The sequence below is a fragment of the Protopterus annectens genome, chromosome 5.part1 (assembly GCF_019279795.1).
Source record: "Protopterus annectens isolate FY-2018-M chromosome 5.part1, PAN1.0, whole genome shotgun sequence".
Taxonomy (NCBI): domain Eukaryota; kingdom Metazoa; phylum Chordata; order Ceratodontiformes; family Protopteridae; genus Protopterus; species Protopterus annectens.
The window spans coordinates 574323105-574337849 of record NC_056736.1 but is presented as its reverse complement, the minus strand read 5'-3'; the positions used below and the strand labels follow the sequence as shown (position 1 = coordinate 574337849).

The 14745-nt window shown below is 43.4% G+C and overlaps 1 protein-coding gene across 2 annotated transcripts in view; it reads left to right on the top strand.

Moving 5' to 3' along the window:
* ZMYM2 (zinc finger MYM-type containing 2) overlaps positions 1–14745 on the top strand; it is a 2217537-nt gene that overhangs the window by 2115579 nt on the left and 87213 nt on the right. The window contains exon 21 of one of the 2 annotated variants that reach the window (XM_044073196.1): positions 13161–13412. The exons of the other annotated variant lie outside the window; for it this stretch is intronic. Coding sequence (XP_043929131.1) covers positions 13161–13412 — 252 coding nt within the window. The remainder of the gene's footprint in view (positions 1–13160; positions 13413–14745) is intronic. 2 annotated transcript variants of the gene reach the window in all.

Below are 14745 nucleotides of genomic sequence, written 5' to 3'. Positions count from 1 at the left end.
AGAAAGCTTGTATATCTAAATGAAAAAGATTTTCTGCCTAATGTCATAATAGGGGATAAGGCCCCAGTACAGCAGGGTTGCCTCTGGTAATTTGGCATCTCTGTGAAGTACTTGGGTCTGGTTTATCTGTAAAGGTAAATTTTTAAACTATTTCTGCTTGTTGCCTCTGGATCCTCTTTTGTCTAACTCTAATCTGATTAAGCTGTTTCTCAAGGGAGTTCTTGTTAAATCTCAAAGGGTTGACCCATCCTTGGGATTTGTGTTAGAACAGCTAACTTGTCCTCCTTTTAAGATAGCTGCTAATCCTTCTTTGAGTTTTTTTCACCTAGAAAATTGCCTTGCTAGTAGCCTTAACATCAGCTGGAAGACTGAGTTGCAAGCCCTTTTGTGCACGCCTTGCTTGGCCTTTTATAAGGATAGAATAAGCCTTCAAATCAATCATTCTTTTCATGCCTAAACTGGGTTCTGAATTCACTCTGTCAGACTCTTCAGTTGCCCGCTTCTTTCCACACTGTGAAAATAAGGGAAAAAGAATACTTCTTTCTCAGATGTTTATAGAGAACTCTGGTTTTACTTAGAAAAGACAAAAGAACTAAGAAATTTTGACCAATTGTTTTTGTCCTTTAATTCAAAGAAGTTAGGCTTACCAGTGTCTAAACACATTATTTCCAAATTAGTCTGCAATGCAGTTCTCTTGTTATAAAGCCCCACTCTAGCAGAGCAGTAGCTACTTCAGGGCTGTTGTCAAAACCAATCTTGAAGCAGCCACGTGGTCCTCAGACCTCACATTCTCAAAACATTACAGGTTGGGTGTTCAGTCTAGAGCAAGAACTGGATCTGCTAAGGCTGTCCTTCATGGCATCCTGAGTTCTCTATCCAATTTGAACAAGCTCTAGGAGTCATCCCAGATAAGAGTACTGCAGAAGTGATCTAATGAAGAATATAATATAGTTGTGTAGGTAACTTGTTATAATGGTAGCTGTTCAAATAGATCACTTTTTTCTGCAGTAGCGATATCCTCCTTCCATCCCCTCTAGAGGTATTCATGTGAAGTCTTACCTTCTGGTGTGGTGGGTTATTCACTGCCAGCCCCCCCCCCCCCCCCAAAAAAAAAAAAAAAAAAATCTGCACTCAGAATGCTCATTGCCTTTTAAAAAAATCTCAGGCCTCTGACATTTTTAGGACGTTATACTTATTTTTTTTAAATGCAGGAAAGCTTTAAAAATGGCGCAAATTGTGTGCCTCTTATACCAACACGCTGTTGTATACATAGAACACAGTTGTAGCACATCTTATAAGTAAAGGTATCACATCTAGATGTTCTATTCATATTCTGCTGTATTCATAACATAAGGGAGTCTGCCTCTGGCCGGCTGTCGTACGTCCGGCCATTTTACAAAAGATAGATACTACTGGAAAGGTGCATGTGACGTCTAGTGTCTCTCTCTGCGGATGTCTGTCATAAACAGACGTCTGGTACAAAATGGATGTCAGCACGCACCTACCATAGAACATTTCTGCCACCTGTGTGACTGCCAGCTCTGGTCATCACTCCTTTGGAACAGTGAATTAGTCTTACCTGACTTCAGATAAGTACCCCATAGGAGGTTTTGATTACCTTTTTGCTACTGTTTTGGGTCTTCATGTCAGGTAGAAAGGGCAAGTGTAGTTGTGGAAGGCAGATTCCACATAAGGACTCGCTTGAGCTCTGCCTGTTTTGTTTAGGCCAAGAACATGACCACACTTCTTGTGATATTTGTCAGGCCTTCATCCCCAAAACCCTTAGAAGTCTCCTTGAAGCTTTAAATCTTAGAGAACCAGTGACTCAAATGTCTGAATAAAGAAATGGGTCCGACATCTGGTTCCTCGGATGAGCTGCCAGTCAAAAAAGCCAAAAAGTCACGGCCTGAACCAACTGCTGTGCCCTCCATTCCATCGGTATCTCTCGAGGTCGGTGAAGGCCCAGAGTCCTAGCCATAATCCTCAGATCTTCCTTTGGCGGATACCCAGGAGGAGGCCGTCAAAGAAGTCACTGGCACGTCTCAGAGGGAATCACAGGCGTCTGAATCGGTCGCTTGGGGGGGGGGGGGCTAGACTCATGACTTTTGAGGGCATGCATGGAGTTTCTCAAATTATAGTTCACAAGGATATTTCCTCAGATGTTGTGGAGTGCCGCCCTGCGTCCGGCCCTCCATCTCTACATCGCATCTCTGATACGTCGGCGTTGAAGTCCCACAAAAAGAAGAAACAAAAGACTAAGCATATTGCTCGTTCTCCAATGCCTGCACCCTCCGACCAGGCACCTGACTGGCAAACCTTTACTAAAGGCCTTTTAAACGCATTCCTTGCCTTACACCAGGCCTTTGCTCTGGCCCAGGCCCTGTTGTGACTACCCCAAGGGTAAACTTGTTACCGACATCTGCATTGAAGAAGAGGATTCATCAGGGGATGAGTCCCTTACTTAAACTTCACAGACTGCATCCCTTCTGGGGTACGCTTCCCCAGCGGAGTCGTCTAATGGCACAGATTCCCCAGGGGAAGACATTACCTTTGGGGAGACTATTGTTCAGATGAGACTTTTTTCCCAGTGAGACAGCAGCCAAGTCACTGAGACCCAAAAAAAAGTATGATGACCTTTTACAAATGGAGTCTCCTAACCCATCTGCTGTACTTCCAGTGCATCCTGCCTTCCTGGATGCTTCTAAAAACCCAGAATCCTAACCCCCACACACACACACACACACACACCCAAGCACCCAGACAGATTTTACAAAGTCCCTGAGGATGCAAAATTCCATTACAAGGCTCCTTCTGCACACCATTCCATCATTTCTGTGGCTACAGATAAAAACCTCCAAATTATTCCCCTCCACCTCCCTCTGACAAGGTGAGCATATTAATGGAGCGCTTAGGCAAAAAAGTGTACACATCTGCTGCTTTAGCAGTGAGAGCCATTAACTACCAAAGTCACATGACCAAATACTCACTGGCTGTTCTTCCTGATGTGGCTAAACAGTTGGGAGACCTCCTTGACTCTGCGGCCAAGGCAAAAATCTCTACTCTCCTGAAATACTGCACTCAAGTAACTAAGCACTCTATCAAGTGCAGTTATGATTGCAGTAGAGGCCTCCTCTAGAGTTGCTGCCTCAGGGTCTGTCATCAGCAGATATTCCTGGCTTAGGTTGCAGCCTCTCTCTTATGACTAATTCATGGATGCTCCCTTGGATAACAAAGCTGTTTGGTTCAGCAGCTGTTGAACTTTCCAGGGCCCTTCAAAGAAGGCTAAGGAGCTGCAGGATTTTTGCCTGGTTCCACGTTTTCAAAAGAACTACCCTGCCAAAACCTCCTCTGAGAAGTCCTGCCAGACGGATGCCACCCAAAGGCAAAAGAGATTCCAGGAAACAGTCCTCCTATAGGTCTGCTCCCTCTACTCCTGCTCCCAAACAGCCCATTCAGGCCAAGTCTGGTAGCTTGTGACTACCAGGCATTAGATCCAGCATGCGTCTGTCCGTCTGTCTCTCTGTCCTTCCCTGCTTGGAATCAGGTTACCCATGACTCTTGGGTCCTCTCTATAATAAAACAGGGATACTTCATGGTGTGGGAATCCGGACCTACTCCTAAAGGCATTCCACAACCCCCTCGGGACCAACTGGCTTCCTTTCCTCCTGTTCTACAGGGAATCCTCACACAAGGAATGATTCAAGAGGTACCTCTTCATGTAAGAGGAAAGGGATTTTACTCAAGAATGTTCTTGGTTCCCGGGAAAGTAGATCCCTGGAGACCAGTCCTGGATTTGTCCTATCTCAACACCTTCCTCCAGGTACCCTCTTTTTGGATGCTCACTGTTCCTACCCTTTTTCCCCTGATCCTCCCGTAGCCCTTCTTAGTAATCTTGGATATAAAGGATGCCTACTTTACACATCCCAATCCACCCCCTCCTCAGGAAGTTCCTTCGCTTCTCAGTGGGTTCGCATACTTTCAGTTCTGTGCTTTGCCATTTGGTCTCTTTGCGGGCCCAAGAGTGTTCACAAGTTGCCTAGCACCAGTTATGGCCTTTGCAAGAACAAGGGGAATCCAACTCTTCCCCTATATAGATGATATCCTGATACAGGCCCCATCTGTTTAAATGGTCTTACAACACCTAGACTTCACTATTTCCCTCTTGGAAAGTCTGGGGCATAAACCTCAAAAAATCATCCCTGATACCCTCATAGGATCATGTGTTCTTGGGATGCAGGATCCTAACAGGAAAAATAATGGCCTTTCTTCCCCTAGAAAAAATTTTCTCTCACTTCTTATTTCAAAGGGTTACTCCCTCTCAAAGCTCTGTCAACCAGGGAGATGTTCTTCATGTTTCACTGTTGCAGTCATCACTTGTGGGTTATCCCTGCTGGGTAGCCCTCGGCCAGCCTGAATACCAGAGTAAAGAGTATCCCTCCTGTGTTGGCTGAAGTTCGCCAGAGACTGACGTCAGGTCATCAGAGCTAAAGGGAGGCAACCAACCCCATTACATCAGTCTTTCTTGCCGTAGAGCTCGAAGCAGAAGCAGTTTGCGAGTGTGTCAGTCGGCTGTTGCCAGAGTGAGGAAGAAAAATGGGTACCCCTTGCAAACCTTCACATGAGGAAATTCTAATAGTACTTGAGAACAGTCTGGAAACATCTACACCCCCCTGGAGTTCATGATTCCCATGCTTCCATGCCTTTCCAAGAAATTGAATTGGTGGCTAGCCCAGATAAAGGCCAATCCGGGCTTGCCCCTACAACCCCTGCCCCTCAAGCAGGACCAGTTCACAGATGCTTCAGACACAGGTTGGGGAGCAACCTTTGGAGAATGGAAAGTGAGAAACACATGGACCTTCACCCAACACAAAGAGCACATCAATATCAGGGAGACAAGAGCCTTGATATTAGCCCTCCAAATTTCCAAGGTTAGTCTCCTACCAGGTATGCTGAGATCGTACACAGACAATACCACTGTGCTGTGGTACATAAAAACAGGGGGGGAGCAAGGTCCTACCTCCTGCAGGTTGGCTCTGCAGGCATGGGAAATCGCCGAGAGAGACAAGTCAACATCCTAACCATCCACATACCTTCAGCAAACAATGTGATGGCAGAATATTCTAAGAAGGGCCATGTCTCAGTCACACAAATGGATGTTAAACAGGGATGTGTTCCTGGACCTGGTCCATCGATGAGGTATTCTGGATATGGATCTGTTTGCCTCCCCATGAACAGGCAGCTTCCAACCTTCTGCTTCAGAGTACCACATACCGAAGCATGCTCTTTAATTCCCTTGGAAGGGGATGTACGCTTATGCATTCTTCCCCTTCCCTCTCGTACAAAAACTTCTGAAACTTCAGAAAGAGCAACCACAAATCTTGTTGGTGACTCCCCCATTGGCCAAGGCAGCATTGGCTCCCCCTATTTCACCATCTAGCCAAGGGCAATCACCACAAGTTACCCCACCGGATGGACCTGCTCACACAGGAGAAGGGAATGCTCTTACACCCCCAACTGTCCACTCTGAACCTTACATTATAGGTTATAGGGCATTGATTTCCTTCAGACACCTATAAACAGAGGACGTGCTCCAGGTTCTGCAGGCGGCCAGAAAATCAATCTATCCAAGTGGAAGAGATTTTATGTATGGTGTCAAAAACACAATTTATAGCCACTGGCAGTAGACCTCCAGTGGTCTTGTCCTACCTGTGTGAATTGATGAAGTCAGGAATGTCTTATTCTTCATTTAAGACTCACTCATCTGCTATCTCAGCATGCCTTCCAGTCACTTTACCTCTGGGTTCTAGGTTAGAAGTTCATGTATTTTTGAAAGGGGTTCTACACCTTGAATTTCCAAGGAAGCCCATTCCTCCTCCTTGGGATCTAAATTTTGTTGTGAAAAAGTTGACAGTGTCGCCCTTTTAGCCAGCCAAAGACTGTTCTTTCTCCAATACTGTACATGCAAAACTATACTTGGTGGCCATTACTTCAGTCAGAAGGGTTTCTGAACTGCAAACCCTCATGGCCTCGCATCCTTTTACAGTTTTCCATAAGGACAAGATGTGTTTATGTACTAAGCCATCCTTCATGCCCAAAGTCGTCAATGAGCTTTCCTTGAATCAGGCCATTAACCTCCTGACCTTCTTCACTTCACCCCAAAATCCTGTTGAAAGGATCGTACATTCCTTGGATGTACATAGACAACTCTGATACTATTTGGCCAAGACCAAATCCATCTGTAAATCAGACAGGCTGCTTGACTCGTACCACCCAAGAGCCCTGGGAGACTCTGGTATTCAGGCGGACTCAGGAGCTACCTGCAGGCAGATAACCCAAATGTGATGACTGCAACAGTGAAATACACTCGAACATCTACATTTACGGTAAGTGTACACAATTGTACTATGTCCTTCTCTTCTATAGGCTGCTGTGTAGTTTCCCACCCTGCTTTCCCCCTTACACTTGGCTGACTCCTGAGTACCCACTCCATAGTAGCTGATTCCAGCGGCATACAGTTCTCAGGTAGGTGCGTGCTGACATCTGTTTTGTACCCAACATCTGTTTGACTGATGTCCGCAGAGAGAGAAGCCGGACGTCACACGCAGCTTTGCAGTAGCATCTATCTTTTGTAAAATGTCCGTATGTATGCTAGTCGACCAGAGGCAGACTCCCATATGTTATGGATACAGCAGCATATAGAAGAGGACATCTGTAGTTATGGTAAGATTTTACACAACAGTGCTATCTAAGGATGTTATAGTTCCATTATACTTGGCCCTCATCAGACCAGTACTTGAGTACAATGCTCTCTTTTGCATGTACCTCACCAGACACCTGCAACAGTTGGGGAGACCACTAAAGTTTCTCAGCAGTAAATTACAGGGTGCACAAAACAAGTCTTGCACGGAAAGACTGAAAGCTTTGTCATTGTATTTTGTCTCCTGCAGGTTGCTAAGGGGTGACCTCTGCCTTGCTTACTGGCAGTCTCTGACCCAGCCCTGATGGAAATGCTGCACATTCGTAAATCAAACTGCAGGGGAGGGTGACTCGCTCCAAGGATCTTAACCTAGCATCTGACATGAACAGGTCATGCTGGAGCAATAGATGCATCTCCCAGAGACTGCCACTTCTCTGGAACAAGCTTCCAATTCAAGTGAAACAGAGCCCTTCCCTGACCGTGTTCAAACCTAGATCAGTGGATGGATGATCACATATTCACTCCTGAGGTGGTGCCCATGTCTCTCCTGGACAGAGGAAGTCTCTATTAACTACTGTAGACCCTTACCTCTATGAACTTCAATCACCTAACCACCTATAGTTGGGGCAACTTGGGATAAATATGGTTAAGCTTGTAAGGGCTCTAAGGCTGTTAGCCTAGCAACCACCTATGAACCTATATGATTCACAAGGGAAAGATTTATTGTAGCTGTGCTTTTGGATCCACTGATGATTTATTGTCTTTTAAGAGGAAAATATTGTCTGTGTATAGAGTGAGAGTGACTTGGAAAGATGTTCTTCGTGTTTCACTGTTGCAGTCATTACATTTGGGTAATCTGCTGGCAGGTTGCCCTCAGTCGGCCTGTATTCCAAAGTCTTGGGTCCTGCGTCAGTTGCTGTCTTGTATTCCATAACGTTAGGTCGTCAGGGGTATAAAACATGCAGCCAACGCCATTTTCTTTCTTTCTTGCCACGCGGTGCCCAAAGCAGAAGCATTTCGCAAGTGCTGGTCGGCCGACTACTGAAATATTCGAGTTTGAGTTTCAGAACCGAAGTCTTCACTAAAGCTAAGTACCCTGTTGGGGAAACTTTTTTCTTGCTTTTTACCGATGTCAGAAAAAGTTAATAATTGTATTACTTGTGGGAAGCAAATACCTCATAAGGATTTCCATTTATACTGTATTCCTTGCCTAGGCCCTGACCACAACATGCCTGGCTGTCGGTTTTATGCTAGATTTAACCAACGCACTATTAAGCGTTGCTATATTTTTGCATCTAAGTATTTTGGAAACAGATTTAACTACCTAGAAATGTCGTCGGATAGCAATCCGACTACCGGAGTACATAAAAATGCAAAGAAAAAGACAGAGAAAGGCAATCGAGATCCAAAACCGACGACAAAGCTTCTCCTAAGCCAGTAGCCGGTACTCAGTGAGGTGCTTTCACAGCCCCTGATATCTTTGAGTCGCAGGCCTCTACCGACACCCATGTGGAGTCCAGCATGCCGCAAGATACTCAAGGTGTTGGACTGATGGATGTACCCCCCCTCGGATGGGTCCGGAGCCGCTGAGCAGGCACTGGCTTCTGAGGGTGTATTCAGACCTCAACATTTGTATATCAAACCGACGAAAGCTGCAAAACCAAAGGCAAAGGCACCTTCTAAAACTAAAAAAAAAAAACGATGCCTGAGCCATGTGCACAGGCCTCTATGCCTAAAAAACAGATGATCAGAATGGCAGAAGACCTTATTACCTTGATCAGGGGTACCCATCCCCCTCCTCCATTACAAGTGCAGCCACCTAGATTCAGTAGACACTGGCCTAAAAAAAATTGGTCCTTTCCTGTGTCAGACAGAGCTCAAAGGGGCAAATCCAGACGTCCTAAGGGTTCCAGATACCAGGCTCAAGACTCATACAGGTCAAAGCAATGGGGTGCATCCACCTCCAAATCTGGAGGTCAAAGCAATGGGGCGCATCCACCTCCAAATCTGGAGGAGATAAAGCGCAAACCTACATAAAACAATCCCAATGACTTCCCTCTGCCTACACCAAGCACTTATCTTTCAGCAGCATCCATAGGGGGAAAATTAGCACTTTTTGCTCAAAATTGGCAGTTAATAACCCAGGACAAGTGGGTACTAAACATCGTATCACAGGGATACAGATTCCATTTCCACACACTGCCAATGACAAATGGTTGGCCATATCTGCCAAAAAAAATAATGGGCAGAGGCACAGAAACAGGTTACGTCCCTCATGGATATGGGGGCAATTCAGACAGTACCAGAACAGGAAAAAGGACAAGGTTTTTACTCGACTGTTCTTGGTACCCAGAAAGGACAAGGCCTGGCGGCCAATACTGGATTTATCGATTTTGAACACATACCTGGACATTCCAAAATTCAAAATGCTCACTTTGCAATAGCTTCTGCCCATGCTGGGCAGGAATGCTTGGCTGGTGACTTTAGACCTAAAAGAGGCATACCTGCATGTCCCAATAAGACAGTTGTGCAGAAGATACCTCAGATTCAAGGCTAGCTTAATGCATTATCAATTCTCTGCACTGCCCTTTGGCTTATCTACTGCACCCAGGGTCTTTACAAAGTGCCTGGCACCAGTAATTGCATTTTGCAGACAAAGAAGTATTCAAATATATCCTTACTTGGATGACTGTCTCATTCAAACAGAGGACAAGGACACTCTTCTATGACACCTGGCGTTTGTGAAAAGGCTTCTAACATGCCTAAGATACACAAACAAAAACAACTGGTACCCTCTCAAAAGATAACATTCCTGGGTGCAAGCTTGAATACAACTGCCCAGATGGCTTACCTCATGCCAGACAAACAAAGGCAACTGACTACTTTCTACCAAATAAATCTTCAAGCTCAATTCCTGCTAGGAAAACAAAACACTCTGGCAGACGATTTAAGCAGAAACCTTATGGATCCTTACGAGTGGAAACTAAATCCACAAGTCTTCAGCATGATAGCAGAGAAATGGGGGAGCCCAGACATAGACCTATTTGCCTGTCCTCAAAATTATCAACTGAAAAGATTCTGCACAAGGACTTATCACAGACAAGCATGGAAAGTGAACGCCCTATCCTTCAGTTGGAAAAACCTATCAGTTTACGCCTTTCCTCCTCTGCCTCTTCTACCAAGGGTCCTCCTAAAAGTCAGACAAGAGAAGCCAAAGATGATATTAATTGCCCCGGACTGGCCCCGCCAATACTGGTACCCAGTCCTATGGAACTTGTCTCAATACCCAGCTTGGACCTTGCCTCAAAAACCACAACTACTGTCCCAGCAAAACAATCAGATCCTGCACAATCAACTACAGACTCTGAACCTGGCAGCATGGCTAATCCTGTAATCATACAGACGACACCTCTCAGCAAAGCTGTGATGGATGTCATTCTGGAAGCCAGAAGGCCTAGTACTAGAAAATCTTATGCTGACAAATGGAAGAGATTCTGTGCTTGGAATCAAGCACAAGGAACTGATGCAGCAGAACCGCATATTCCTCCGATATTACAGTACTTAACTGAGATGCTTGACAAAGGCCTATCTTTCTCGTCAATCAAATTCCATGCCTCTGCCATTTCGGCTCATTACAATACAGAGCCACCAATCTTTTCTCATCCTTTACTAAAGCAGTATCTTAGAGGAGCCAAAAATTTAAGGCCTCCTAGATCATCACCATTACCTGCATGGGACCTCAATTATGTGTTGGAAAAGCTCACCCTGCCTCCATTTGAACCAGCTGCTACTGCTGATATAAGGTTCTTATCATGGAAGACAGCAAGAAGAGTTTCAGAGCTACAGGCCCTCATGGCTGTAGAGCCTTTTATCATATTTTACCCAGACAGGGTGTCTCTGAGGACAAATCCTACTTTTATGCCTAAGGTCTTTTCCATTGTGGCTCTTAACCAAACAATTAATCTGCCAACTTTTTATCCAAATCCACAGAACAAAGGGGAGAGAATTCTGCATTCCTTGAACCATACACAGACAGCTAAGATTCTACTTGAGCAGGACTAAAACTCTAAGAAAAACTGAGCAATTACTAGTGTCATATGCTGCAGAATCAGAAGGAAAGGCTATTTCAAAGCAGACAATTTCAAAGTGGATAAGCCATTGCATCCATTTCTGCTACTTACGCCATGGCAAACCTGTGCCCAAGGCCATTAGGTCTCACTCCACCAGGGCTGCAGTTACTTCAGCAGCCTTTCTCAGAGGAGTACCAACCAAGGACATTCTAGAGGCTGCTACTTGGAGTTCTGTTTACACCTTTACAAAGCATTACCATTTGCCTCTCTACTCTTAAGTCCAGGGCAGGCTTTGTCGCTGCAGGGCCTTATAGCCTCACCTAATGCTGTTTAGCTCCAGCCTCCCAAAAATAGCTTTGGGATTCTACCCAAATGTAATGACTGCAACAGTGAAACACGAAGAACATAGCACAGTTGTGTACACTTACCAAAAATGTAGATGTTCGAATGTATTCACTGTTGCAGTCCAGGTTACCCTCCTGCTATCCCCCTGTCATTCTACAGCTCATCTTTCCTTCTCTATCTTGTACAATCTATGTGATGTATTTGCTTGTAGATGAAGGTAAAGTTTATATTGATGCATGTATATATATATATATATATATATATATATATATATGTGTGTATATATATGTATATATGTATATATATATATATATATATATATATATATATATATATATAAATATTTAGAATATTGCTACCTTTTTGGGGACACCTGACATCGGGGGCAAGAAAAACGAAAGAAAATGGCGTTGGCTGCATGTTTTATACCCCTGACGACCTGATGTCATGGAAGAGAAGACAGCAACTGACGCAGGACCCAAGACTTTGGAATTCAGGATGACTGAGGGCAACCTGCCAGCAGATTACCCAAATGTAATGACTGCAACAGTGAATGCACTCGAACATCTACATTTATGGTAAGTGTACACAACTGTACTTTATCCATTATTTCACTGATATGGAGAAAAGAAGGGAATCCAGGATAGGTCTTTAGTGTACATAAATGGTGAGAAGGTCAAATTAAGAATATTGTTTGTTGGCATAAATTTGAAAGGCTTGGTTAGAAAGATACATCACCAAAGATGTCCTAGTCCTGTGTTGCAGTATTCATTACTTGATGGATTCCCTACCATAAACAATCCCGACATCTGGCCAGTGTACAAAAGCCTTTTGCCACTGGTAGATACGTGGGATATCACATGTAGGTCCAAGGCAGGTATCTGCTATAAAAGTGACATCTGCACATACCATCCTCAGAAATTCTGTGCCACCAGTCCGAATGCCATCTTCGATAGTTGGTCTGCTCGCCCGAGTTGTTGGCTGCTGTAAAAGTGTGTGCAGATAAGTGCCCTATTAAGGTTTTTTCTTTTTCTTTTATTACTGCTTCCCTGAATCATATCAGTTGATTCCTTCTGTGATGATTCCCTCGTTCATATGCCTTTCATCACTCAACATCAACATGGATCTGTTTGAACTTTCTCACTGCGTAGTAAATGTGCAAAATTAGTGTTAATGTGCTGTTGACAGCTTGATGTAAATAAGATATGCTGTAGTTTAGAAAAAAATGAAGACAGTGTAAATGAATTGAAATGCTGTCAGAGTTGCACCTGCTTCCACTCGCCGTCAGTGCTGTGCACCAGTGTATTGCTGAGTGAATTATCCTCTATTTCTGTTATTGTAGCTGTTATTACTAAACATTACAGTATAGTAGTATAAATGTACTACTGTATCACACTTTACTTGCATGTTATTGATATTGATTGCTAGAGTTGCAACACGAGTACTTCTCTATCACAGTCTAGTTGTATCCATATTTGGGTACCTGTCAAATCTTTGAATGCTCAAAATTTCGAACGTTACATGGTCGAGACCAAACGTTCGAAATTTTGAGTGCTCGAAGATAGACTTTCAACGGCACTGTGTGGTGCAGATAGGGATAATTTCCCTTTTCTGCACTGAAGTCTGGTCTCAGAGTTGGTATATTTAAGTAGGGGGGGGGTGTGGGTGGTGCAGGGTGGGTTTTTTTTTTTTTTTTTTTTTTTTTTATGTTTGAACATCCAAATGTCGAACATTTGGTCTCGACCATGTCAAGTTCGACATTTTGGATGTTCGAACATTTAACATAGACACTCTATATTTTTAGCTTTTTTCCATTGGTCTCCACCGGTAAGTGGCTGGGCTTTGCTTTTACATCTAACAAAAGCTGCTGCTGTTTCCACTGATTAAAATGTTTTCCATCCTTGTGTAGTGACTTCATCCAGGCTACTGTACCAGTCATTTTATTTTGTTAGTGCTGAGAAGATCATTAAAACAAGTTTCCTTATAGAGTATTACATCTAAAACAGTTAACCGTTTTATATAAGTTAACATTGTTTTTTGCTTTTTAGGATCCATATTCTCACGTATTGAAGAAAATTATTTATGGAGTGCAAAACAGCTGGGGTCACATTCACCATCAATTTTGCTCAATACTTTATTGTACTTTAACACTAAGTATTTTGGTCTCAAAACTGTGGAACAGCACTTAAGAATTTCATTTGGAAATGTATTTAAGCAATGGAAGAAAAACTCTTTGACAAAGGAGAACTGTGTATGTCTTCGATATCAAGTATCATCCCTTTGTGGAAATGACAGCGAAGGTATAATTCATTGTGATTGATATTTATTTATGCAAAAACATTTCATATTTGTACAGGGTGTGGACTCTGTGAACAAAAGGTCCATCGTGTGTGTAAAAAAAAAGACTAAAGGGGATCCACAGTACAATGATACAGAATGTTTTTTTCGGTCTCTGTATTACGCATTTCCTCTGTGATATTCTAAGTTTGACTAGAAAGCTGTTTGCAGAGTCTTCACAGCCTGTAGCTGTTACAAGTACTGTTACTGGCACAGAATGTCCTTTGTTTTGGGATGTCTTGTTGATCTTAAATACAGGAGGTTTCTGCACTGAGTAGTTGCTAGTTAGGGCTGCTTATGCTAATTTATATCGTCAATTTGACAAGCTTTTGGCTGCAGTTTTTGAGGTACTGTTTGCTGGACTAAAGCTCACTTCATTCCTCTTCATCCTGTTCAGTTCCTTTTTACATTGATTGTGTTGTTATGCATTCATAGGCAGGTAGTTTATATTTGCTGTGCAGATCATTGCAAGCCTAGCCAATAACCCATATTCAGAAGTTCTTCACAACCTTAAAGAAGACAGTACAGGGTAGACCAGGGAGAAATTGTGGCTGCCCATCCAGCTGTGTTCACCTTGAAGGTGGCAAGTGTGACTCTGCCTGACAGGATGGATGTTACTCTGCGTGACAGGTAGTGTATGTTTGTTTCAGTAGTGGGGGCTACAGTGGATTTTGACTATCACACCAATATCTTATTGATCTGCTGATCTGATGTTAGTTTTCATTCATTCCTCAACCATTGGATTTGGCTCTGAACCTTGGATCCGACTTGGCTGCTACTATAGCTTGTGGCCAACTGAAACTCTCGAGCTCCTCCCTCCCTATAATGCACCAACCCCTAACGTACCTCAGATCTTGTTTGCTGCTTTTCACGTATAGATGTGGTCTGCTGTGCTCTCGAGCGACTTTAAAGATGTGTTATTTCAAAAACTTTTTCTCCCTTTTTTTATTCTTGTGTACACTTAGTGTATTTGTCCAATACCATCGCTGGTATTTTAAAAACTTTATCACATCTAACTTTTATCTTTATCTGTATTTCCTCTTACGCTGCTGATGTATTCCTTTGTACCATTGTTGGTATTTTTTTCCTGTTTCATTCTTCCTTAACGTTTCCAAAAAAAGAAAAAAATTCTTGCTATCTTTATTTTTTCAACATATCTGAAAAAGGCTTTAAAAATGTAGGACGTATGGTCATAAGCTACCTTGTTCCAGACGCTTATGGTCTTTGTGTCTATTTAGGCGCAGAACATCTTAATGTAGAATGCAGTGTTTGCAGGAGTTTGTCAGCGGGCAGTAG